The 27,381-nt window shown below is 35.3% G+C and overlaps 1 protein-coding gene across 2 annotated transcripts in view; it reads left to right on the top strand.

Annotated features, from left to right (window-relative positions):
* The window catches only part of LOC115232376 (kelch-like protein 5), a 172,006-nt gene that overhangs the window by 113,323 nt on the left and 31,302 nt on the right, over positions 1 to 27,381 (top strand). For both annotated transcript variants that reach the window (XM_036514633.1, XM_029802230.2), the window contains exon 5: positions 17,238 to 17,421. In XM_036514633.1, the coding sequence (XP_036370526.1) occupies positions 17,238 to 17,421 (184 nt within the window). The remainder of the gene's footprint in view (positions 1 to 17,237; positions 17,422 to 27,381) is intronic.

Raw genomic sequence — 27,381 nt, 5'->3', positions numbered from 1 at the left:
TTAATTTATAGAGGGGATAACAACATAGCAAAACAAAAGCTGAAAACATTCCGCTGAACATTCTTTTATATACTCTTTCACTTGTTTCAGTCATTTTGACTGCGGCCATGCTGGAGCACCGCCTTTAGTCTAGCAAATCGACACCGGGACTTACTCTTTGTAAGCCCAGTACTTATGCTATCGTTCTCTTTTGCCGAACCGCTAAGTGACGGGGACGTAAACACACCAGCATCAGTTGTCAAGCAATGCTAGGGGGACACACACAGACACACAAACACACACATACACACATATATATATATACATATATACGACAGGCTTCTTTAGTTTCCGTCTACCAAATCCACTCACAAGGCATTGGTCTGCCCGGGGCTATAGCAGAAGACACTTGCCCAAGATGCCACGCAGTGGGACTGAACCCGGAACCATGTGGTTGGTTAGCAAGCTACTTACCACACAGCCACTCCTGCGCCTATGCATATACATTATTTATTGCCCATAGGGGGCTAAACATAGAGGGGACAAACAAGGACAGACAAAGGCTTTAAGTAGATTACATCGACGCCAGTGCGTAACTGGTACTTATTTAATCGACCCCGAAAGGATGAATGACAAAGTTGAACTCGGCCATTCAACTCAGAATTTGAACTCAGAACGTAACGGCAGACGAAATACCTATTTCTTTACTACCCACAAGGGGTTAAACACAGAGAGGACAAACAAGGACAGACAAACGGATTAAGTCGATTATATCGACCCTAGTACGTAACTGGTACTTATTTAATCGACCCCGAAAGGATGAAACGCAAAGTCGACCTCGGGGGAATTTGAACTCAGAATGTAGCGGCAGACGAAATACCGCTAAGCATTGCGCCCGGCGTGCTAACGATTCTGTCAGCTCGCCGCCCTATATTATAGATATTTATACATTAACAGAACAGATTTACATGGAGTACAATAGATACAGAAAAGTAAGAGGAGAGGGCATGGTATTTCAGATCCGACTCCTGCTTCTGGGAGCTTGAAATTACGTAATAGTTGTAAACTTAGCAGATGGTGTGTGCAAAAAGTTAAGGATATGTAACAAGTGGTGAATGCATATAAACTTTACCGTCAATCCGGTCTATGTACGTATGCTTGTATATAAATAGACCTTATACACACACATACAAAAATATTAATGCGTATATAAGTCAGTGCTAATGATAACATCTCAGTACAAACTGTCGCATTTTCCTGCGGTAAGCGACTACACACCGGCATCCCTACCAAGCCTTTTTATATCGAAGGTTTTCAATGTATACTCTGGGGGACGGAAAAAGCAAAACCTCTCAAGAGGCAGACAAACTCACTGCATTCAAGGGCCATCCAACAGCTGGCAGTGAGAGAACCTTGGTTTTTGTCTAGACATCTGTGAAAGGAAATCTCTGATGTACCACATATTGTTTGTATGAAATGATAAAGACTGGTTCTTCGTTTCGAGCAAATGAATTTATTGTTAAGAAAATGATATTGACCCTGTACAAGATATTTCCTTGCTTTAAAATACTTGAAGCACAAACATGGCTTCATTTTTAACATTTTTATTATTATTTCAATTATGTGGTGGTGCGAACTAGGGCACTAGATGGTAGAACGCTATTATGCCATCACGAAATATTCCATGTTGGAAGAAACGCATATTTCAGCGTGGGTAGTAAACTCTCTAAACACCTATGCCCCCATCATTTCCAATCCATGGAATAGAGTCTGATTTTGCAACAGGAATGAACGACCACATATGCGAAGCAGACTTTTAAATGAACAATCAAGCGATGGTATTGAAGCCATATGTATGTTCATACATACATACATACATACATACATACATACATACATACATACATACATACGTAGATACGAACGTACAAACAGACAGACAGATGGGCGGGCGGGCGGGCGGACGGACGGACAAACAGGTAGATGACATTTTTTTTAACGTACGTATTGGTGTGCATATATGTTTGTCTGCCTAGCTTGCTAAAGCGTAACTAAGAACATCCGATTGCGCAATTCATTATTCACCCTCATTAAATATCTAACAGATTGACGCAAATATGCTCGTCTATCCGACTTAGAAAATCACTACAGGAAACCTGATATCTATGCAATAAATAAATACCGACTTTCGAATTTACAGTCGAGGGAAAATATTTAGCGTCGACATTTAATGTTTCTTATCAACATTAGGGATTCCCTGCAGAACAGCAATTGAGAACTGTATACGACGATGCAATTTGAATACCTGCGACAAGTAATGGTCGGAGGTTTCGAGTGAGAAATAGGATTTCTCTTTTTCGAACTTCATCACTCTTTATTATCAAACTCTCTACTTTCGATTAAAATCATGTAAATGTGCTTCGGGAACTGACTCAATTATTTGCATGGCATTAATTCAAATGAAAGTGATGAGTCACCTCATTCCTGCAAATAGAACTTAATAGAAATTGAAATTTTCACCTTTACTCACACATACTCTCTCTCTCTCTCTCTCTCTCTCTCTCTCTCTCTCTCTCTCTTACACACACACGCACACACATACACACACACTCTCTCTCTCTATCTCTCTCTCTCACACGCGCGCGCGCAAACACACACACAGAGTTGCTGAAAGAAACAAAACCAAAGCGCTAATTGTTTTGCATTGATAATTCAACGAGATTTTTATGATTTTCTCCAATTAATTAACAAACTTAAATTAACCCACAATTTCGACGGTTTCTAATACAGTATATAATACGTCCCCGCTTGAAATTTTTTATTGTGATTCTTTGTCATTTATCTTGCATTTGGAGCCATTTCGAAGAACCAGTAAATGGTAAAGTGTATTTAAGTTAGCAAAAGTAATCAGGTGACTTCTAATCAGCTTGGAGGGTACAAATGCTACCGAATATTGTGCATCTAATGTGTCTTACATACATGTACATATACATTAAAAAGAGCACTCCGTCGGTTACGACGACGAGGGTCCCAGCTGATACGATCAATGGAACAGCTTGTTCGTAAAATTAATGTGCAAGTGGCTGTGCACTCCACAGACACGTGTACCCTTAATGTAGCGCTTAAGGAGATTTAGCGTGACACAGAGTGTGACAAGGCTGGCCCTTTGAAATACAGGTACTACTCATTTTTGCCAGCTGAGAGGCCTGGAGCAACGTGAAAAATAATGTGTCTTGCTCAAGGAGACAACGCGTCGCCGGGAATTCAACTCACGACCTTACGATCGTAAGTCGAATGCCCCAACCACTAAGGGTCGCGCTTTCACACACACACACACATATGTATATGTATATGTATGTATGTATGTGTGCGTGTGTGTATACACACTAACTCGCACGCATATATATATATATATATATATATATATATATATATATATATATATATATATATATATATATATAATGAATTTGTGCTGCAACAACAACAACATGAACGAACACACAAACAGAGAAAGGTACAAGAACATTATCAGAAGGTCAAGAACACCAGCAGCAGCAGAGGATAAAGCGTAGGTGAGAGGAGGATCAAAGCATCACTCAGAACATTGATGATAACATCTTTATATATAAAAGTGAGGTTGTGTGCTGTCTGTCTCCTACGATTTAGATTCCTAACTACTCCCACATTTTGCGGTGCAGTTTAACCAAAACCGGGTATCTTATAGTCGTGATTCATATCGAGCCCTTCTAGGTATTAGCGCGCGTCTACGATGAGTCTACGATTTTAAAAAAATTTACCATCAATTTTTCCCATTTTTAATGCATTTTTGGCATATATAAGGGAAGTAACTCTCTAAAAATCTATTATTAAATCTCAGAACTTAAAAAGCTACAGTAACACCCCCACCTTTGTGGTTAGCCATATTGAGATGACTATTATACTTTACATCTCTAAAAATGCTTATATAGTTATTTCCCTTACAAACCCGAGCAACGCCGGGCGATACCGCTAGTTTAAAATAATATAAAGGACGCAAACCCATATAGACACACGCGAAACATATAGACACGCACACACACACATACACACACGCATGCACAGACACACATACACATACACAAATACAGACGCAAATGCATGCGCATATAATAATACCCGCGATAGAACAAAATGGACTAAGCGGAACTGGAGCATAAACGAGGACAGAAAGTTAAACTGAAGTGGTTACAGGTGTATGAAGAAATATTTCCGGACAATGAACATCAATTGAAATAAGAACAGTAATAAATGTATGAAGAACGAATATATTGTGCGTCCCAACTTAAAACTTTTCTCTATCATCTTATTTATTATCCATGATGGGACATTTTGCATATCCCTCATCTTTAAGTCACAGCGTTTTTACTCCTTTTTTTTTGAAGTCCAATACCTGCATGACAAATCGTTGTAGATTTAATTACAAGCCCGTCAGTTTTTACCGGTACTATACCAGTACGTGTGTGTGAAAGAGAGAGTGTGAGAGAGTATATATATATGTGTGTGTGTGTGTGTGTGTGTCTGTCTGTCTGTCTGTCTGTGTCTGTGTCTGTCTGTGTGTCTGTGTCTGTATCTGTGTGTTTGTGTGTGTGTGTGTGTGTGTGTGTGTGTGTGTGTGTGCTGCCCATCTTCATAAATACTTGCATGCAAATATAACTACAGAGACAAGAATTCCTATAGCTATACAGACTAGAATGAAGTAATCACAAACTATATAACTCATACAAAGGATTTTATGTATTAAATCAATTAACTGTGTAATGGCCATCAAATAGGAATCCATTACTGCAGTGAAGATATTAATTGTCAACAAAGAATGTATGTTGGAAGTTACATGCGATAAATGGTTCAATCATTCTATCGGTTTGACAACTGATTCAGAAATGCTATTATACCAATAATCAGTGAAATACTTTGTACAGAGAAACAATTTAAATAATAACTCGTTGAGTTTCCATTGCTTGAATATCAATTTTGTTATCAATAGGGTGCTATCCGTTGCTAATAGAGAATAAGACGAAAGAGGAAGAAGATTTTAATTTCTCGTTTAATGCGTTTAGATATAAATATAAGCATAAAATTATGTCTAAAATTCCAAGCTGCCCACTAATATGTAGCAACATGTAAACCCAAGACAATTTATGACCTCAATAAAGTTTTAATCTCTAATTCCTAACAACTAACACTACGAACATATAGCCCCTGTAAATATATAAGCATGATACTTCCTATTTCTTTCCCTGATAAATATAAAGCATTTAGTCAAAACAAAACCTCACAATTAGATTCCATGAAACAGTTATAAATTCAATAGATGTAGATCTCTCATATCATGATGTCATGATGTCACCTAATCACATTCCGTCACGCAGTCTTGTCTTATGTAAATCATAAATATGTAAGTTAGGAAGGAGTTTGCGAGTTTCTGTTCAACTTTGATACTACTTGACCCCTGGATGAGGTGACGTAGCTAGAGTGAAACTAGTTCATACATACTTTCAAGGTAAAGGATCTATTGTAAACAGACTAAACGTTATTCAGAGCTTAGAATAAGAACTGGTGAGCATTTTGTTTTAATACAGACACATTAGTCTTCCATTTGATCTCAGGCTTCAAAGGTGTATAAAACATAGTAGCTAACCTTGCGGATACAATGTTACCTGATACGTTGAATACAATTATCTATGTCTTGTATTCTTACAACAATATTCATTGGGCAAGGTGAAGATGTTTAACAGAGGGCGTGAGAAACCCATGGGAGCAACCATTCTCAGTATCAAACCAATAGAAAAAGATACCAATATCGTAAAAGCAAAGTCCATCTTATTGCATATTTTATTAGCCACACAGCTATTTGGTGAGTGAACACTACAATTCAACTGATTACCTGAGAAGAATTCAAAAACCAGTTTCGATCGCCGGGTTATAACTTTGAATGTTTGATTTGTTAGCTTGTAAAGCAGAATTCCCATCGTACTTGGTTATAACACGAGTGGTAAGTCTTTTGATTTTCCAACCAATTTTTATCACTACCATACAAAAATAGTCTAAAGAACAAGATTAATTCTTTCTGAAAGTTGGAATGACAGAAAAAAGATTACAGTATAAATTCTGCGCTCTTTCTCTGTCACTACTGACTTCGTAATTGAAGTAAAGTAAAATTAATTGAAAGAAAATAGCTATAACTCGGAAATCTATCTTCAATTCATCCCCACTGACATTCACTTTAATTTTATGCTGTTTTTTTAACACACATTCATAATAAATTCCTCGTTTCATTTAATATCTGAATCTTCTGAACCTGTGCTTTCTTTCCATGAGACACTAAACAACTTTTCAAATACCATTGAAATTTAAAAGCGTCATGGAACTTGGCAGCTCGAAATAGTGTACTGATCTCTTCTCAGAGTCGCAATCAGATCATTGAAGATATTTGCATAACTTATCACTTTTTTCTTTTCCTTCTTCTTCATCATATATTTTTATTCCATGCCTCTACATTTATTTTCTTCCATTTATTTAAATGTCTTTTGTGTCCATTCCTTCTTTTACATTTCTTTAGACATTTCCTAGTTATTTTTGCTCACTCATTTTCTATTTCCCCTTCTGTTCACTCTCCAGCAATATTTCTTCTGATGTTTAATGGTTTCTAAATGCAAACATTTTATCACGTGCATTTTTTTCCAATAACAAAAGATATTCTGAATACTCGACTAAAAGGTTTTAACATAACTTTGGTATATATTTCATCAGCCGATGATGATGATGTACACCAAAGTTTACAGCATGGTCTGTTTCACACAATATTCTTTATCGTTCCTCAGAAAAGCTCTTTTCTTTTCTGCTATAAGTCCTGTCCAAAATAAAAAGTTTTCAAAACAATAAATACGGATACTAAGGCAGTGAGCTGGCAGAATCGTTAGCACACCGGGCGAAATGCTTAGCAGTATTTCGTCTGCCGCTACGTTCTGAGTTCAAATTCCACCGAGGTCGACTTTGCTTTTCATCCTTTCGGGGTCGATAAAATAAGTACCAGCTATGCGCTGGGGTCGATATAATCGACTTAATCCGTTTGTATGTCTTTGTTTGTCCTCTCTGTGTTTAGCCCCTTGTGGGTAGTAAAGAAATAGGTATTTCGTCTGTCTTTACGTTCTGAGTTCAAATTCCGCCGAGGTATGACAAATTCATACATTCGAGTGTATGACAATATAGAGATAGACGCGTTTCCAAGCGTCGTACTTGATCGACAAGCAATAGTTAAATCCAAGTGATAGTACACCAATCAAGATATCAATTCCCAGTCGGCTACCTCAGATTTGTGACGTATATTATACTCAACCTAGGCAACGATTGTCTACGATTAGTGGGGATAAATTTTATTGAGAAAATTCATTTTGTCATTGATTTTACATTTACATTTTCACACCCGTTCCTATTTATCCTAAATCCTATTAAATCCTAATTCTCTCTCTCTCTCTCTTATATATACTTTTATTCTTACACTTATCATTTCCTTCAACTTCCTACTTTTGCTGATACTACTCTGTGTTTATTCTCTTTTTTATTTCATTTACATAGTTAATTTCTTCCTTTCTTTCTGACAAGAATCTAGACTTGAATACCGATATCCTGACAAATAATTTGTAACAATAAAGATAACAGCCTTCAAGTTTATCAAAAACACGAAAATATCTAACAAGACGAATTGACGGTGTCATATGTTTTCCCGTCCTCCCATCTTCTATTAAAACTATTGAATATAAGAGAACTTACATTCTCATTTTGTTGCCTTTTATTTATTCGGCTCTCGTCGCTTTGGATCTATCTGCTCAAATTATTGCAGAAAATAATACATTTCAGTTTTTATTAACCTCAGATCCAAAATATTCTTCATAGACGAAAGTACCGGATAATCAAAAGATTTCGTGGCATTTTGTTACGAGCTTTTGCTTTGTGATTTCAAGATTTAATTGCAGATGCTGGACTGGATGAATCCTAAAGGACAACGTTTTCCAAATGGCAATCTGTAATTCGTGGTCATAAAATTGTCTTTTCGTGCAGTTCATTTTGAAAATAGTTGTTCACACAAGATACCGGGCAACCAAGAGATGTTTAAGGCTATCTGTCAGGTTGATATAAACGCCAAGTTCAGCAAGCTAGGTTTTGTAGAAATCATGTTGAAATACACTTCTTAACTGAACTTCATCCATTTCAAAATTTAATTGTGCAATGTCCTTTTCCTAATAAGTAGAAGTACTAATTAATTTGAAATCGTCTATATAGGAATATATTTCAGTGACATAAAAGGAAAAGTCTGTTCTTCAATTACATATCATAATAACAAATACTATGTTTTCTGTAGGTTGGTTTACTCTGAGTGTAGGTCAAATCATTGTAATCTGATTTTGCTAGTTGGTGTTCCTAGTTTAAGTTTTGTTTAAAATGCTAGTGTATATTTCCACGTGTCATGTATCAGCTATGCATCTTTAAGTAGCTTAAATGGGATGTTAAATTCATTGGAAATGCCAGGCTTGAAATCCTTTGGAATCACGAAATTTTATTCTCAAGAAACGTTGATATTTTCTCCCTCCCTACATATGCACTTTCTACTACAATTTGCTGACTTTGTTTTAGATTTTTATTTAGCAACATGTCTTTATAGGATTAAAAGAAAGAAAAAAAGCATTAAACATATAAAACATCAAATTATCGAGAAAACCTCTAAAACTACCTCACCAAAGAAACAAAGACAAAGAAAGGGGGTTTGGGGGATTAAGCAGCAAAAGATTAGGTAGGGCAGAGTAACTGGTGGCACAACCCAGACCAAAAGGTACGTTTAATTGCGCCTCGCGGATATGATTGCAAAGGTGTTGCCGCGGAGAATGGCCAGCGACACTCGCTGCAGCAGCCATTCTACCTCGCACTGCTCATTTCTCAGACAAGCTGAAATTATCCCGATTTTGCAGAGTATATCTGCAATGCAGGGACCGAGAACATCTGGGGCCCTGATGACGACCAACACAAACATATAGCAGCAGGTCAGGGGGATGTTTTATTTTGTTCAATCTTCCTTTCTTCTGTATTATGGGCGGCGATACCTGGGTCGGGTCTGTGGCTGATGCAGCAAGTTTGAAGCTGGAGACCATATTGCAATAAGTCGCACAGCAGATGAGGGATTTGACTCCCTCATATAGGAAGATGATTACTCGAGATTGATTCCCCAAGTCTTTATTGCATTCATTCATACAAAAATATGTAAGGAAAATTGGTAATTTTATTTATACTTAGGTTTCGGGGTAATATTGTAATGATTGCAATTAATAGATAGCAATATATTTTTTAATCAAGCATAATTTTTTTCTGCTCAACGTGTGACGGGCTTTACCGAAATTTCGTTTGAGCATTGAGTGTGGGCCGTAGTTTGTTGGGCACTGATTTAACATTTAAAATAAAATGTTGATAAATCAAATATTTTTCATTTTGTGGAGAGGGAAGAAGTCGAATAAAAGTTCGTCTGAAATAATCAGAAGAAAGGCGGCACATACAACACTTCGTGTCTTCGTAATTAATGGAGGAAATTTTTTTCAGATATGATTAGTAGTCCAAATGCTTGAAATAGAATAAACTCCACGTAAGATATCCAAAGGCGATGTGGTGGCAGTTAACAAAGGTACATTTTATTTCTACCGCTCACATTCATGCATGCTTCCCATATGTCGTAAGAAGAGATTGTTTGTACCAGGGCTATCGGTATTTAAAAATGACATCTATTCATGAAGTAGCTTAAAAACCGAAAGTAAAATGAAAGCACAGCGTTTCAAGTATATGCTAATCAAAAGCAACTAGTAGAGCCGAAACTCGGCTCCACTACCTATTTCAGTAGAATGACAACAAATTAATTAAGTATTCAACTATAAACAAACCTACGATTATTCGAAAGATTTGATTCTGTGTGTGTGCGCGCGCATGTTTGTGTGTAAATAAAAATAAAGTGATACGACATGGGAAACGGTAAACAGAAAATTATGATATGGAACATATTTCGTCAGCTGCAGGATTCAAAATGAAAGCAGTTTCGGTATTCTTAACACACAACACCTTTCGTTTGAGATCGTCAGAAGGTTGGAAATAAAACTAAGAAAGAAGACAGTCAAACAATAAGATTTTAGACTTATAAAACGTGGGGATAACAACATACTAGTGAGACAAAAAATAGATACACACAAATATACAGACACACATATATGGAGAACGAGAGTGAAAAATAAATGCATACTCTCTCTTTTACTCTTTTACTTGTTTCAGTCATTTGACTGCGGCCATGCTGGAGCACCGCCTTTAGTCGAGCAACTCGACACCGGGACTTATTCTTTTTGTAAGCCCAGTACTTATTCTATCGGTCTCTTTTTGCCGAACCGCTAAGTGACGGAGATGTAAACACACCAGCATCGGTTGCCAAGCAATGCTAGGGGAACAAACACAGACACACAAACACCCACACATACATATATATATATATATATATATATATATATATATATATATATATATATATATATATATATATATATATATATATACATATATACGACAGGCTTCTTTCAGTTTCCGTCTACCAAATCCACTCACAAGGCATTGGTCGGCCCGGGGCTATAGCAGAAGACACTTGCCCAAGATACCACGCAGTGGGACTGAACTCGGAACATTGTGGTTGGTTAGCAAGCTACTTACTACGCAGCCACTCCTGCGCCTATAGATGAACACATTATATATACACACAAACATGCATACACACATACACAGACAGATGTATAGATAGAAAGATAGATAGATAGATAGATAGATAGATAGATACATACATACATACATACATACATACATACATACATACATACATACATACATACATACATACATACATACATCATTGTAATTCTTTATCGCATTCTAAATTTAGCGAGACATATAAATATTTTATGCACACCTGAGTTTTGTTTTGTATTTTACTTGAGAGACGCTCTGACTTTTGAATTATTTTCAAGATATTTAGTTTTACATTTTTAAATAGATAAAAATTTTCTCACTTGATGACAGTAAATCAATAACTAAATATAAATATAAACTAGTAAGTCTTAAGATACTAAAATAAATTAGTAGAAAATAAAATAAGTGATATAATGCCATACGAAAATAGTATTATTTTTTTTCTAACACGTTAATATTCTTATTTACATTGAAGCAAGAACTGTATCTTGCTAAGTGATTCTATAAAAGCTCTAACTATAAATGTCCCTTGAGTTATCACTGGAATTTTCAAGCTGAAACAGTATGTAATCGGCACTATCTTGAAGACGCAATTTTTAAGCTGTTTTTATTTATTTATTTACTTGGAAAATGCTCTGACTTTTTAATTGTTCTCAAGGTATTTTGTAATATATTTTAAAACAGATAAACATTTTATGGCTTGCTGGTAGCACATGCTTAAAATTCCTTTAGGTTTCGCCGGAAATATATCGCCCCCACCACGAACACCACTTATCACACGCATAAATTGATTTGAACTTTGGCACAAGGCCAGCAATTCGGGGCAAGGCGATAAGTCTGTTACGTCGACCACGGTGTTCAACTGGTATTTTATTTTATAGATCCTAGAAGGCTGAAAGGCAAGGTATTGACTTCGGCAGAATTTGAACTCAGACTGAAACGAAAGATGAAATGCCGCTAAGCAATTTGCACTACGCGTTAATGTTTCTAGCAACAGCTTAAATCAGGTCCATAAATTAAATCTTATCAACGAAACGTTTAAAGTGTTGTAATGTTCACCTTATCAGTCTATAGAGATTGTTTAATACAAAAATAGAGATTATACTACCGGATTCGTTTATCGACTTCTGCTACTTAATATCAGTCAGCACATGTACATTTCTAGGATCTTTATATCCTCAAAGTATTTTTGTCCTTAAAGTAATCATTTTAATTTTGGCACAAAACCAGCATTACTGAGGTGGAGCGAACAAATTGATTGTACCGTACTCAAAATTTGTCTATTATTTATTTTATCGATCTCTGAAAGGGCGGCAGGCAAAGTCGACTTCTGCACAATTTTATGCTCAGAATGAAATGCCGTTAAGTATTTTGACCGGCGTGCTAATATTTCTGCCAACTCACCGCTTTATCCGTTAAGAGTAATAATAGTTTCAAATTCTGGCAAAATGCCAGCAATTTAGGGGGCGGATAAGTCGATTAGCTCAACCCCAGTGCACAGCTGGTATTTATTTTATCAACCTAGAAATAATAGAAGGCAAAGTCTGCGTTGGTGGAAATTGAACTTGGAACTTAAAGATAGACAAATGCCGCTAAACATTTGTCAAGCGTGCTTGCGATCCTAGCAGCTATCCATTGTATATGTGAAATATAATCACACACAAAATTCATACATACATTCATACTCAATCATTTACGGACTTATCCTTATATAGGAATGTTGCATCACAAAGATTTACTCACATACAAATCTTAGAGGTGAAAAATGAAGTTCATAAGTAGGTGGTGGCTAGTTACGGTAAGTGCCAAATATCTGTCAATCAGCTTGATATAGCACTCCAACAAACAGATTTCCCTGTACAACACCTCCTACCTCAATTTTCACAACATCTATCCTTTCAAATTATATCTCAACTCAAATGTCCTACACAGGCTTTCCATCTCTTGCACTACACAATAATATCGAAACTATTCAAACACTATTTTATACACTTATTGTAATCTTTTCTTTTTTTTTTTTTTCACTTTCCTGTTTTGTCACTCATTCTGATCAAATCGCACACTGCTGTAAACTCCGTACTTCCTATCTACAGTATAATCCAAATCTTTATCGCATCACGAAAAATAACTATACATCCATTATTGAACAATATTTCTTTTATTTTTCCGACCACTTGTTAATATACGTTCTTTAAGTATTTACATGTCATATGTCAGAATATATTTGCTAAATATTGGAAATTCTGTCAATATTACGTGAATTGAATGTCATCCGCTATGATGAATGTTATTGGCTTCATTTACAGCACATTAAACTATTAGAATTACGTATCGTTTCTACCAATTCTTATTTTCTTTAAAATTAAAGTGCTAAAGATGGTAGGTTCTGTGTACTGTTGTTTTAAATATTTTGCGCCAGTTGCTAAACGCACAGAAGAATTCAAGTTTACACCCCAAAATAATCTTTCATTTGTTTCTCTTTCTCTCATCATCCCTACTTTTACTCCATCCTATACCTCACGGTAGATCTTTGCTCAAACTTTCCCCATAAATCTGTTGTCCTTTGATACTTCCTATCGTCATACGTCTTCCTGTCGCCATCAACTTTAACGCGCTCAATAGTTTGTTTGGTTCATAAAGCGGAATTGTTTTCATCTTTTTCATTGAATCAGAAAAAAGAAAATTTCTCCCTCTACACTCTGAGTTTTATTGAATCAATATGACCTCCTTATTCCTATCTACAAATTTACAAAATGAATTTATTTAAGCCTCAAATTAGCCATGTGATAAATTAATAAATCTACATTACTGAAAACAATATTTGCCTCAAGTGGCCACGGAAATTCAAACAGAGCCTGCACCCACCATAAATCCTAACGATGGATTTGTACCAGACATAAACGACATAAAGAGACTGTCTTCCACTTGCAATTCCGTATAACAGTGTACGCATATATTGTCATCATAAAATTGTTTGCAGCAGCAAAGGTCCGTATCTTCATTAGTGACATGTATGTCAGGTACTTAATTCAGCATCATGAAGTAGTTGAGATTTTAACTTGAAAAATACTGGATGAGATGTAAATAATTTAAATAATTCAGTTTGTCACACTTAATCGTTTTCCCAAACTGTTTTTTTTTCTTTAAAAACAAAACTATTTCAAACAGTTTCACTTTAATTAGTTACTTTAAATTCAGTAGTATCTTTCTTCTTTTTATGGTGATGAAGTCTAAAAGAGCTTTTATACTCATAGAATCAAATAAGAGGATTCTGGTGAAAATACATCACAGAAACCACATTTAAAATCAATTTACTAATTCCTGTTACATAAGGAATAATTCATCAGTTTTAGAATGACTTTGCAGTAAAGAAACAAACATGATAAAGACTCTTCATTCATTCAGTTTAGTCGAACATATTCACGCCACTGTATTCACTACATATAAGTGTGTATGTGTGTGTGTGTGAATTTATGTATGTATATATGTATGCATGTATGTATGTATGTACGTATGTATGTATGTAGTATGTATGTATGTATGTATGTATGTATGTATGTATGCATGTATATATATATATATATATATATATATATTATATATATATATATATATATATATATATATATATATATATACATACATACATGCATGTATGTATGTATACATATATAGTCTTACACGTATAGTCTTCCTGTTAAGCGATTAACTACCATCTTACCTAGAGCTAGTATGTTACCCTATTAACCAGAAACCTTATCCCCTACCTCCCTCTCCTTCTCCCTCTCTTCTAACAAATTCTAACTACTACCACGGCTATATTTTCTCTTTTTCTCCTGCTCCTGTCGTTCGCCCCTCTAAATTTTTTTTGATTTTGCTTAAATGAAATTTACAGAGTGCCAAAACATTATTTATTTATTCATTTTACAGTAAACATAGTAAATAACCACAGCCTAAATTCACAAAGACCTTCCCCTAGCCATATTTAATGTTACCAATTTTTCTCCCAAATCTTCCCCTCTCCTTTTCCTTATTTTAATTTTTTTTCATATTCTTAACAACTTTAAACATTTACCAACCACCATATATTTTGTTCGCACATATGCCTTCCTCTTTGTTCTCCCTCTGTGCTATGAGTTAACATGGGATCTCTTGACAAGAATGTAACCGTCATCTAACTAAGGTATCTTCAGCCTCATAAGTAGCTAGTGGAGTACCCCTCGTTGAGTAATTATTACTTTGGAAGTTTTGCTTGCTAGGAAACACATATAGCCTGGATTTTACCTACTCCATTCTCTAAACTGGGATTTTTATTCGCATACACAGCAACACCAATAGTTAATCCTGAACTCTAAAATAACTTTTTTCAGCTTATCGAAAAAATTATAACTTTCTACGTCAATAAAACACAATTGTTCCTGAAAGTTGCTTTTTCATACCTTCTTCGGACTGCTCGATGCTTACTAACTTCATATACCTGGATCCTTTGTAAAGTTTCAGTTAATTACGTCTCTATACATTTTAAGTTAATTTCCTGAGAAAATAACTATTGTTTTTCATCCTTTGCATCCGGAGTCGATATAATAAGTACCTGCTAGTTACCAGGCGGCACTAATTTACTGTATCGTCCTACATTCTTTCAAATATGTTTTGTTGCTTTTATATTAGTAGTCACTTCTTAATATAAGAGAGTTGCGATGCCAGATTAATCGTAGCGATGTTCGGATATATTCCTTTAAGATTAGTTTTGTAAATAATTGTTTTTCATTATTTCTGTATCGATAAAAGAGTACCAGCAATGTACTGGTCTACTATAATAGAGTTATCAATTACTATTAATCAATTAAACTAATTAAACTTAACGAATCCATTTACTATGAATTCATATGGAGAAAGACATAGATAAAATTTTGACTATATGTAGATGAGCTGTTGGCTTGAAATACATTATTCGTTCATTACTCTGAAAGAAGTATCAAGCTCAGAACGCAAGATAAAATCATTTATATTCCTTCGTCCTCTGAAACAGATTTCTTTATCTTTCACACGACGAAATATAATTTAACTTGAATTCTGATTTAGAAAGAAGAATATGACGTTTTGGGAAAGGAAAAAGGGATTTGTATCGTGTTCATACTTTTCTAATACATATTGATGGTGTAACTGCTGCTATTTGTTCCCGGTAATTCGGATGCAATTCACCTCACGACTCTAAGGTAATGGATTCGATTCTTGGACCAAACGGCGTATTTTGTTCTTGAGCAAGGTATTTCATTTCACATTGCAGATGAAGAACAACAATAAGCACTTGTTCGACAGAATTCACCACACATAAAACCATTGTTATCAAGAAACGCTATCACATAGGTTTAAATTTCTGTCAGTAACTGAAGAAACAGACTATATCTTGCCCGTCATGCTCCTAAAACACTAGTTTAATTTATTTATAAGAACAGAGTTAATTCATATTGTATTTTATTTTATCTATTTATTTATTGTGAATGAAATTTCAAGACATTCTATAGAAGCATCAACATCACGATTGTATTTACGATATCTAATTAAACAGCCAGAGCACTACCAATTAATACTACAATTTATCTACCAAAGAGGTAGCCTGTTATTTGTTTGCCCAGCCTGTGAAAGCTAGCAGCCAAATGACCCTCAGATGAAGCCTTGGTGTCTTAAAGACGAAAGAAAATATTACACGGTGATTATAGATATGCAAAAATGCAAGACGGATGGTCACCGCTGGCGTCCCTTTGATTATCAGCTTGTTTCGATCAGGAATTTCCTGGTACTAACCAGCAAAACAACGCGATACAAATAAAATGTTTACAAACAGGTTATAAGAAAGTGCCAAACGCCATAATGATTTCTCTGGCAGACACAAGGGTTTAACTCAAGTCGATTGTGTCTACACTATATTTATCAGAAAACTCACTTTTCCAAAGAAGTTGTTTGTGTCTGTAGCATAGTGCATTGCATTGTCCTATTTCCATTTCCTTGGTGAGTTTTATATTCACCGTTACTATATTATATTATCACCGTTACTATATTATTAAACGGTTCTAGGATCGATTAAATTGATTATTCCTCCTAACGAATTCATGTATTTTTTCTTTTTTAGTGGGGGATGAAAGTAATAACGGTTAGTTATTCATGAATACAAATGTGCTTCATTTACAAACTAAATATAAGTGCTTAAGAATAGGGGAAAACATGAACGAATGTTTCTTCTTGTGGTTTATCGTTTTGAACTATATATTACGCTTGCTATTGTTATGCATGAAATTTGGTACTTATGCTGTTACTGCTTCCTTCATTAAAAATCCATATGAATTTCTTCCAAACTGATTCCAAACCAAAGCGTTTAATAAACTGTAAAACAGTTGAAAGTCTCCTGTATTAACACACAAATATATTTAAAAAGAAATCTACTAATATATACGCAGGTGGAGAAAAAACTGGTGGTTGCCCAACGGATTGTTTTGAAATCTATAATACACAAACTGATGTATGGAAAGCAGGAAGTCGATTGCCGTCACCTCGTGTTTGGATTTCCTGTACATTGTTATCAGAAAAATCACTTTTTGCAGCAGGAGGAACATTAAAAGGAAAAGGTCGGAATAACTTCTGGTATGTAAAATGGTTTTACATTTTAATTTTATACAGTTAGAGAGAATTGTTATTAATTTCATTCTGTGTTTCTCCAGGTCTAGCAAATTCAAAACTTCGCCAGTTGAAATCAGTTTTGTTTGACTAAAATCTTTTCATCTTAAATACTTCTAATGTTACACTTTCACTTGTGACTGATCTCAACTTCGAAATACCATAGTTACCATGAATTTTCTTCTTCCAATTTGCCCTTGAATAAAATCCATTCTTCAAATGCTTTTTTCCTTATTATCGAATTTCATGTATGTGACTGGTCAATTCGATAAGGTTTCAGAAATTGCGCCAAGGGGTTGGAGATTGTCATGTTCTCAAGTGATATAATTGCGTTGTTTACCTGATCGCTTACCTTTCAAAGACTGCATTCAATTGATCTCTTGTATACCTGGAGAACAACAGAGATTATAATCCCTTGAATCACTACAGGAACAACAGATCTCTAATACTGCTTCTATAATCCAATAGGTTAAAGTATCTCCTACTTTCAAACATCAATTGTTTCTCCTCATTAAATATCCTACATTACCAGGATGTCATCAATTGCATTTCTCTTTTGCGCCAGTCAGAAAAGTTTTCGATCTAAACCATTCTTAATTTTTATATCAATGATAAAAGGTTATGTAATAGTAATAACATTGTTTTGAGTTTGACAAATCTAAAAGGCGTTATTTCTGAGTATGAAGTGGATTTTGTCAGATTCAATTCTTTGCTAAAGTCATTAGCAACTAAAGTGAAGAGGAAATGTTTCAAGAGATAATGGAAACCGAATTTTGGACATGTCCTTCAATGGATGATATAAGTGGAGTGAAATGACTTTCAAGTAGGAAGCAAAACTGTATTATATATTCTGTTCTCCTAAAGCTTATAGCTTTCTCGGCGGTATTTTCGATTTTTGATGAAATCGATTGATTACATCGGTTACAGATACTTTTGGTAATGGAATGGTGCTATTCCTTAAAATTATATCAGCTTATTACTGGTAGTTATTCTATTGACATTTGAGTGCTAAAAAGTAAATTATATATCGTTGACATACAGAATTAAAAATTGTATCTTAATATATTCAATTTGTACCGTTCAGTATTTCATCGATCTTTACGTCTTGTGTTCAAATTCCACCGAGGTCGACATTTCTGTTCATCTCAACGGGATCGATAAAATAACTAGCAATTGAGCACTGGGGTCAATGTAATCGCCTTAACCCAGGGAACATACATTATTTATATTCCAGGGATGGATTTAGACTCTTAAATTTTTCCACATAGTGAATAACCGGCCGCCTGGGGATAGAAAACACCCGTTCTTGGGATACAAGGATATGGGAGGTAACTCCACTCGAAGTAACTTCCAGAAACTGAGTATCTCCCTTACATCCATTGGTCATAAAAAATTAAATATTACTTTATATATTAGATTCACGTCTTTGAAAGTTTTTCAAAATATTTACTTCAGCTTTTCTAGCGCCAGCAACGTCTATATATCTCTATCTATATCTCTCCATCCATATCTCTCTCTGTCTATCTATATCTCTCCATCCATATCTCTCTCTGTCTATCTCTATCTCTCTAAATCTCTGTATCTGGTTCCTTCGAAACTGGCTCTTTGGTTCACTGACAAATTTCGCTTTAACCCATACAATTCTTTATTTTCTGTAAACATTTCTTATTGACTTACTGCCCGTCGTATTAGGAAATATATTATTTTCGCTACCCAGTTATTTTCATTGTTTACTATCTTCTGCGCCCGTGTATTTCTGTATACGTATATAATCATGCCTAGAAGGAAAGTGTCAAATTTGTCTACAATGTCAAGGTCGGCCAAAATGATGCCTCTGTGCAGGGGAAAAGCGACATGAGCAGAAAGGGAAGCGTACCAAGAAAGGAACAGATTGTGCACTACAAAAGCTAGAGTATCACAAAATGATGAAGAGAGGTATGCCCGGCTGACAAAGAATAAGATCTCAACTGTAGTTGCAACAGCTCAGAGAAGCAAATTTTATGAAGCAGCTTTTAATTATGAACCATCAGTTCATTAAGCAGATGACACTAGAGTTGCCATTGGTGCAAAGACATCTGAGTGCATACATTGTAAAGAAAGCAAGTGCCCTGTTAATCATTCTTAATGATTCATTACATTTACAAAAGAATAATAAGTGGGATTGGAAATCAAATGTAGATTTACGAAAATAAACTTTAAAGTATTATATAGAGAATCTGAGTTCACCAATACACAGCCTAGACATTCTAAGTCCAAAAAATGTCCTTTTTTCTATATGAATGAAAACGCAAGGAATTTATCCATAAAATTTGCCAGATGCTTCAAATGATCTTCAGTCTTTTAAATGAAATTATGTGTGGAATTTGAACACGTGAACTGTGTCACAGCGTCCAGAACTATTATATGTGCAAATGAGAAACACAATCATTTAATGTTAGACCGAAAAAAACTATCAAAATTTTGTATGGGAGAGTTTCAGACACCATAGAACCTGATCAGTATGTATTCCCAACTGCGGAAAATTAGATCTTATCCTGGGCCAAATAAAAGCGCACTACATTTTTTTTTTAAATAAAATACTTCTGCTTATGCTGCTACTTTCAAAGATACCTAAAATATTGATTTCATATTTTGGCACAAGGCCATTAATTTCTGACCTCAGCGAGATTCGAACTCAGAACGATACCTAAAATATCAAGTATACAAGATCTGCGAATCGGAAAGAAAATATATCTGTTGTGCTTTGTGCTCGAACACAATACTTTTCATTCAAATACTCTACCGATTATGTCAATACCATTCAATACAATAGAGTACAAAATGAAAATTGGAATACCCAGGACATGTGCGAAAATTATTGCATTTTTATTACGAGTGTATTGACAACAAAGTTTAGTTTGTCGAGAAATATAGAAATTAGCTTTAAAATAAACCAGATGTTTCATTTGTCACGGGCTTTTTAAGTTATAAACAAATAAAACATAGTTTATTACCTGGATATTCGACAGACTCATGAAAAGGTAGTTTTCATGAAAAGAGCTTCATCTGAACATGTAGAGAAGATTAAAAACGAATGATGAAATTCACCTAATTAATATACCTAGATGAAAAACCTCAATTTCTCTAAGTAGCATACTTGTAAAATTGATATGGTTACTTGTAGTAACCTTTTACCATATAGATGGATATCTAGTTTATTATACAATTAAATAAGAAAATCGATTAATTATATATTCAAATTTCAAGCTTACAAAAGTAGCACAATAACTTTTGAAAATATCGAATAAGTTACGTTTTTCTATAAATTTATATACTTTTCCATGTTTGAATAGAATTATATTCATGTATCTGTTAAAAGTAAGATTGTTTCAATAAAATATTCACACTTTAACTTTCTTCGACTATTTCATCAATACAAAACCTAGATTCATAGATTCAACATATATGTCGTGTTTTCTTCCTCAATCAAATGCAAAGGTATTTATAAACAAAACACGTGAGATGGATTAAATGTTCTTAATATCATTTCTCGTCTGACATTTGAACATATAAAACTTGATACGATATCCAGAGATATTGCACGTGTAAACGATATGCAAACTAATTCAATACAGTGCTCCAAAGTATTGCATTTTGTATGGAAATGATTCAGAAACCCGGAATCCGATCAGTGTGTTAGGAAACTGGACAATTTACGGGTTGTATAAAAACGAACGAAACTGTTTATACATGTTTTTTAATGTAATAATTCTCCATAGGCCAACAGTTCCAAATTTGCCTAAAATGCAATGTGTAACAGTCTGATGTTTCTTTTATGATGAATAAGAATTGATTACAGCGGTTCTAAGTTATATTTTGTAGTGAAAGGTGTGTTGCTTAAAAAGACATATGTATTACTGGTGAAACACGAATTGTAACTCGTTGGGATTTGGAAACAAAAATAAGCAGCGAAAATTGTTCTGTTTTGTTTTGATATATTTAATATAGAACTCTACTGTTTTGAAACCGAATGCGTGTCTGCTCTTGTTTGAACACGTTTTCTTAAAGGTAACCCACAAAGTCTTTAAACTTTATATGTGTGCACATGCGTATGAGGAGAGATTTCAAATTCCTCGTGCATGAATTTGCTGTACAAATACTATTTTATCACTAGTCACTTTGCTGATGTGTGACGTCAGAGATATAGGCCTATAGTTTTGGGCATCTGCTCTGCTTCCCCCTTAATGGATTGGGCATATAATTCCTTCCTTCAACTTGCTTGGCAGCCTGCCATTTGCAAGAAAGCTCTGGAAGAGAATCTGGAAGGGTTTTGCCAGGGAATGCTTACACGATTTGAGAAGGATTGCTGAGAAACCGTCAGGACCAGCAGTTGAGTTTGTGTCCACTTCATCTATAGCTAGTAGTATATCTTCTTCGCTAATGTCGATGTATTCCATCGTAACTGCCACGCTGGTTATAGGTGAGGCAAACCGGTTAGTAAGGAGAGACACAAATAAGAAAGAAGAAAACAAAGGACCACTGATGCGGTCACAGGAGTGTGACGAAAGAACTCTGGCCGAAATAAGATTAAGATTAATGTAAAAAATAAATAACACTGAAGCAAAATAACACCAAATATATAGTGCGTGTGTTTTTATTGGCTAAACTGGCAAAATGACCATTCCGAAATATAACTATATATATATATATATATATATATATATATATATATAATATATATATATATATTATATATATATATATAAAACTATATATATATATATATATATATATATATTTGTATGTATGTATGTATGTATGTATGTATGTGTAAAGATAACAACGAAATCTTGAGGAAATGGAATCCACCTCAATCACTGTTCCTACTTCGATCTATATTCATTACGATACAAAGGTGCTGATTGTATATTTTCCCCTAAGACCTTAGTGGGAAAATCGTTTTGAGCCCTTGCAATATTTAGTTTTACCCACTACATTCCGAATTCAAATGCCATCATCGTTATAAATTGTATTTAGTTTAATTGTTCAAAATCGCCGTCAATTAAATGGATTTCATTTCCTTTAATATAATAATAATAATTAAGGCGGTGAGCTGAGAGAATCCTTAACACACCGGACGAAATGATGAGCGGCATTTCATCCCTCTTTACGTTCTGAGTTGCCTTTCATTCTTTCGGGCGGAGGCGATAAAATAAGTACCCAGAAAGTGCTGACCTTGTACCAAAATTTGAAACTAATATGATATGAAAATTTTGACACGATTACAGTAACACCCTGTGCCAAGATAAACAATACGAAAATTCCTGATCAAATCTTGCGATCAGCCATATTGTGTGAGAAGTCAGAGTGAAAGCAAACAAGATTTTAAAATGTGTCTCACTAAGATTAAACAATCAGTTTTCAGACTAGCTATATAGCTTATTATAAGTTCTAAAGTATATTTTCCAACTACATCATTTATAAGTAAGTTTCTCTAACGTTTATAACAACTGTTGCTACTTTAATGTGCAAGGCCAGCAATTTTAAGAGTTAGTCGATACCACCAATCCCAGCACCTGACTGGTATTATAATTTATCGACTCCAAAAGGAATAGAAGTTAAGATTAAGCCACGAAGGAGTTAAACTCAGAACCAAAAGTCGGGGGGAATAACACGGAATTTTTTTCTGAAGTTCTGCCAAAATACAAGTAAATCCCTACAAACATTCATAATAACACACTAAACATATTGGAACGTCTGTAAAAGAGGCCTACCTTCCATCCATGACAGCCTCTTAATCTCTTTCACCTTTATTCGTTAATTATAACCAAGATTAACTAAGATTAAGACGTACGAGGTTTAGTCAAAAAGTAATGCCATTTTGTTTAGAACAGGTATAATTACCAACACAGGAACATGTATCATAGATCAAAATGAAGCTTGTCCTCTGAATCACATCCCTACTTCTCAACATTGTCACCGTTTCTCTCAATAGCAATGTTCCACTTTTAAATAAGAGCATGTATCCCTGCCCCGTAAAATTCTGTTGACTGTTCTTTGAGACACTTCTTCACTACAGTTTTCACTTCCTCGTCACTGGACTATCATCGTCACTGGATTATCATCTCTTCGGCCCCATGAAAGAGGGTTTGAGAGGCAAACATTATTCTAGTGACGAGGAAGTGAAAACTGTAGTGAAGAAGTGGCTCAAAGAACAGTCAGCAGAATTTTACGGGGCAGGGATACATGCTCTCATTCGAAGGTGAAACATTGCTATTGAGAGAAGCGGTGACTATGTTGAGAAGAGATGATGTGATCCACAGAGGACCAGCTTCATTTTGACGTATGATACATGTTCCTGTGTTGGTAATTATACCTGTCCTAAATAAAATGGCATTACTTTTTAACTCACCCTCGTAGAAATTAATTGTGGAGTTTACGAAACTTAAAAAATATATAAATTTGTACATTACGTCATGTTCTTACTTAAAAAACCATAATAAAGAAAGCATTATTAAGGAAACATGGCATGTGTAAAGCATGAATATGGCTACAAATAAATTAGAATGAAATTATTTAGTCATAATAGTAACATATGAACTAATGGAATCTAAAAGAAATTTCGGTGTGAAGAATGGGAAGTCAGTGTTAGAGATGATTGCAATTCTGAGCCTTGGTGTAAATATACTGAAAGAATATTATTTTGTAGAGGAAGCGTTACAATTTGGAGAATAATGTACCAAGGTTATTTCAGTATAAGTAAAGCTTTTAAAAAATTATACATGGTATATTAACAACAAATTCGATGAATGTTAACACAAGCTATAAATTTCTACGTTTTAATGGATGTATCTCAATTGTCAGGTGGGTGTTAGGAAGTAAGTACCTAAGACAGGAAATATAAAAAGGTGCTTTAACTGTAGCTATCTCCATATCTAAGTGTGTATGATGATATAGAATAATCAGTGGGAATAAATTAGCGTTCAGTTTAAGTGGTGAAGGTTAAGAGATATATGTCATTAAAAGTTATACGAAGATGGGAAGTTAAGAAGTGCCCTAACCCCGCTGCCTTTATGCTTAAAACTGTAGCAGTGAATCAAACATTAACCAATGATTCTTTAGTAGATGGCTTAAAGATACAAGAAATGATAGTATGTTATTAAAAGTAGTTAGTCGTGTAAAGAAAATAGACGTTGAAGAAATGATCAATAGAAATATTCTTTTCTACTCTAGGCACAAGGCCCAAAATTTGTGGGGGGGAAACCAGTCGATTAAGTACGCAACTGGTACTTAATTTATCGACCACTAAAGGATGAAAGGCAAAGTCGACCTCAGCGGAATTTGAACTCACAACGTAAAGACAGACCAAATACCTATTTCTTTACTACCCACAAGGGGCTAAACACAGAGAGTACAAAGGACAGACAAACGGATTAAGTCGATTACATCGACCCCAGTGCGTAACTGGTACTTAATTTATCGACCCCAAAAGGATGAAAGGCAAAGTCGACCTCGGTGGAATTTGAACTCAGAACGTAACGGCAAACGAAATACGGCTACGCATTTCGCCCGGCGTGCTAACGATTCTGCCAGCTCGCCGTCTTGGTCAATAAAAATATTATAATGGAGTTTGTTACATACAGGACAACCATTCAGAGAAGTAAAGTATGAAAGAAAATTTTGTAAGCTAAACTTAGTAATTAAAATTATGAATTGTAAAACGTGAGATATATGCAGCTGACACATGTACCCACATGTACACGAACGCAAGACCTCACGCATAGCTGATACGCAATCGACACCCAAACGCCAGCGTACACGCACGCGCTCCCACACACTACCCACACAGTAGATATACACGTACAGGCATCAGATACCCACATGCACACACACCCTCACCATGCATACCAAACTCGCTAAAGTCCCTTCAAGAGCCACCAGACAGCGAGGAAGTAGTTGAAGATTCGGTTTGCTTAAGTGCTTGTGGATTATTTACTATGTATTTCCTTCAGTGGACGGCTAGGCCTGCTTTGCTTCGTGCCACCAAACCACAATGACAGGTAAGGTTTCCATCTCGAGGAGCAGTGTTTTTCCAGCGTGCTTTCATGCTTGCACGAAGATGGTTCTGGTGTTGGCGTCGATTACGCTCAAAATTTTTAACAGACGGGGAGCAGATCTGGTGCCAGGTCCTGCTTTCTGATACTTTATTTTGCCAAGAAGAAAAGGGAATGTTGCATCGTTTCAGATTGTCTTTTAGTTTGTATTTGAAGCGCAAGCTTGACCTTCCAACTGAACTTCCTATTGGAAATTAGCCAAAGGGAAATTGCTTCGGAATTCTGATATCACTCAAACTTGAGAAATGACCTGACCTTCTAAGCTGAATTTTGATGAGGATGGCTACAAAACCTGATTTGTTGCATTTTGTAAGTACCTCACTGTTATGAACATGGTCTCTCGGTTTTATGTTGGAGATAGTATGCAAGCATCACATATGAATAGCGTCAAGCTGATAGATGTCCTTTCGGTAAAAGTCCAAGATTCAGCACCATAAAACAATATTGTCATGACCACTAACTTATATACATTAACTTCAGCGATACGCCATGGTTGTTCCATAGTCTGTGAAAAAGCTTACCGAAGCAAAGCTAGACTTTCTGATTCTAGATTCGATTTCTTTGTCAATCTTCGTATCATTTGACACAATGGAATCAAGATAAATGAAGGAGGAAACAGTTTTTAATGTTTTCCTATAAACATATACAGTAGGAGCAACAGCGGGAAGATGGTCACGAATAGGCTGATGGACAAGCTCAGTTTTCTTGATGCTGATGGTCAGACCAAAGGCCTTCGATGCAGGCGAAAAGTAGTTGAGAATTCGTTCCATGTCCTCAAGCAAGTGTGCTACAAATGCACAATCGTCTCCGGAGATCAAATCTCGAACTGTTTACACCTAAGTCTTAGTTTTTGCTTTCGAGATGATCATTTTTTTCTTTTGCCAAATAAACACACGAACTATATATTCGTTCTACATTTGTTTATTACTGTTCTCATTTTAATTCACGTCCATTGTATTTTTGGCGAGTGTTGTAGATTTACTATGTTTATCGTATCTAAAAGAATAGAGGTGAGCGGTATATCGTTGCTTAAAATTCTTGGTTGATCCTATATATATGGCTGTAGAGTTGTGTAATAGATTAAGGTCAGTGCATTTGTAAATTACATTATATCCTCTGCAATGGTTCCAGGACGGCCGTTACAATTAGGTAAATTTTGCGGATTGTGTTCAGGGATGGAGGAGGTAACATTGTCAGAGGAGAGGTTAGAAAAGGGTGTAGAAAAGTCTAGGCTATTAGTATTATTAACGTTATCATTACCATCCTTGTTATTATTACTATTGTTGCTATTAATTGTTCTATTTGTAAGAGTGGTAGAGATTGTGGTGGTGTTCCGGGCAGTGCCAAGTAGGATAGGTTGGGCTGTAGTTGTGGTCTAATGTAAGGGTATCTGTACTGGAGCTGTGTGTATGTTGAGCGATCGTATGACTAGAGTTGTAATTATGTGAGTTTTGATAGTAAAGAGAAAGTTTTTGCTTATTAGAGGCTGCTACAACAGATTTGAAATTGGGTGGGGCAGAATAAGATAGTTGTAGAGGATCTATTAAAGATAGAATGAAATTTATGTTGCAGAGGGAAGTTAGAGTCTAGTATTTTAAAGAAGGATTTAGCTAAGTTCTTAATCTTAATTGAGAATGGGGGGTGTACCACAGAATAGAGTGTCCGCCGCTTTTTAGGGGGTGTCTGGGAGTGGTGCTATCTATGTTTTTAGATAAAGGAGTGCTATCTATATTTTTGGAGGATGAGATGAGTGGCAAGGCCTGGTGTTGTTTGCTAATTTAGTTGTTCTATAAATACATTCCAAACTGTAACCACATGTGAAACGTTGACGATT

This window comes from Octopus sinensis, linkage group LG2 (assembly GCF_006345805.1).
Source record: "Octopus sinensis linkage group LG2, ASM634580v1, whole genome shotgun sequence".
NCBI classification, from domain to species: Eukaryota; Metazoa; Mollusca; class Cephalopoda; order Octopoda; family Octopodidae; genus Octopus; species Octopus sinensis.
This window is presented reverse-complemented; position numbering and strand designations above follow the sequence as displayed.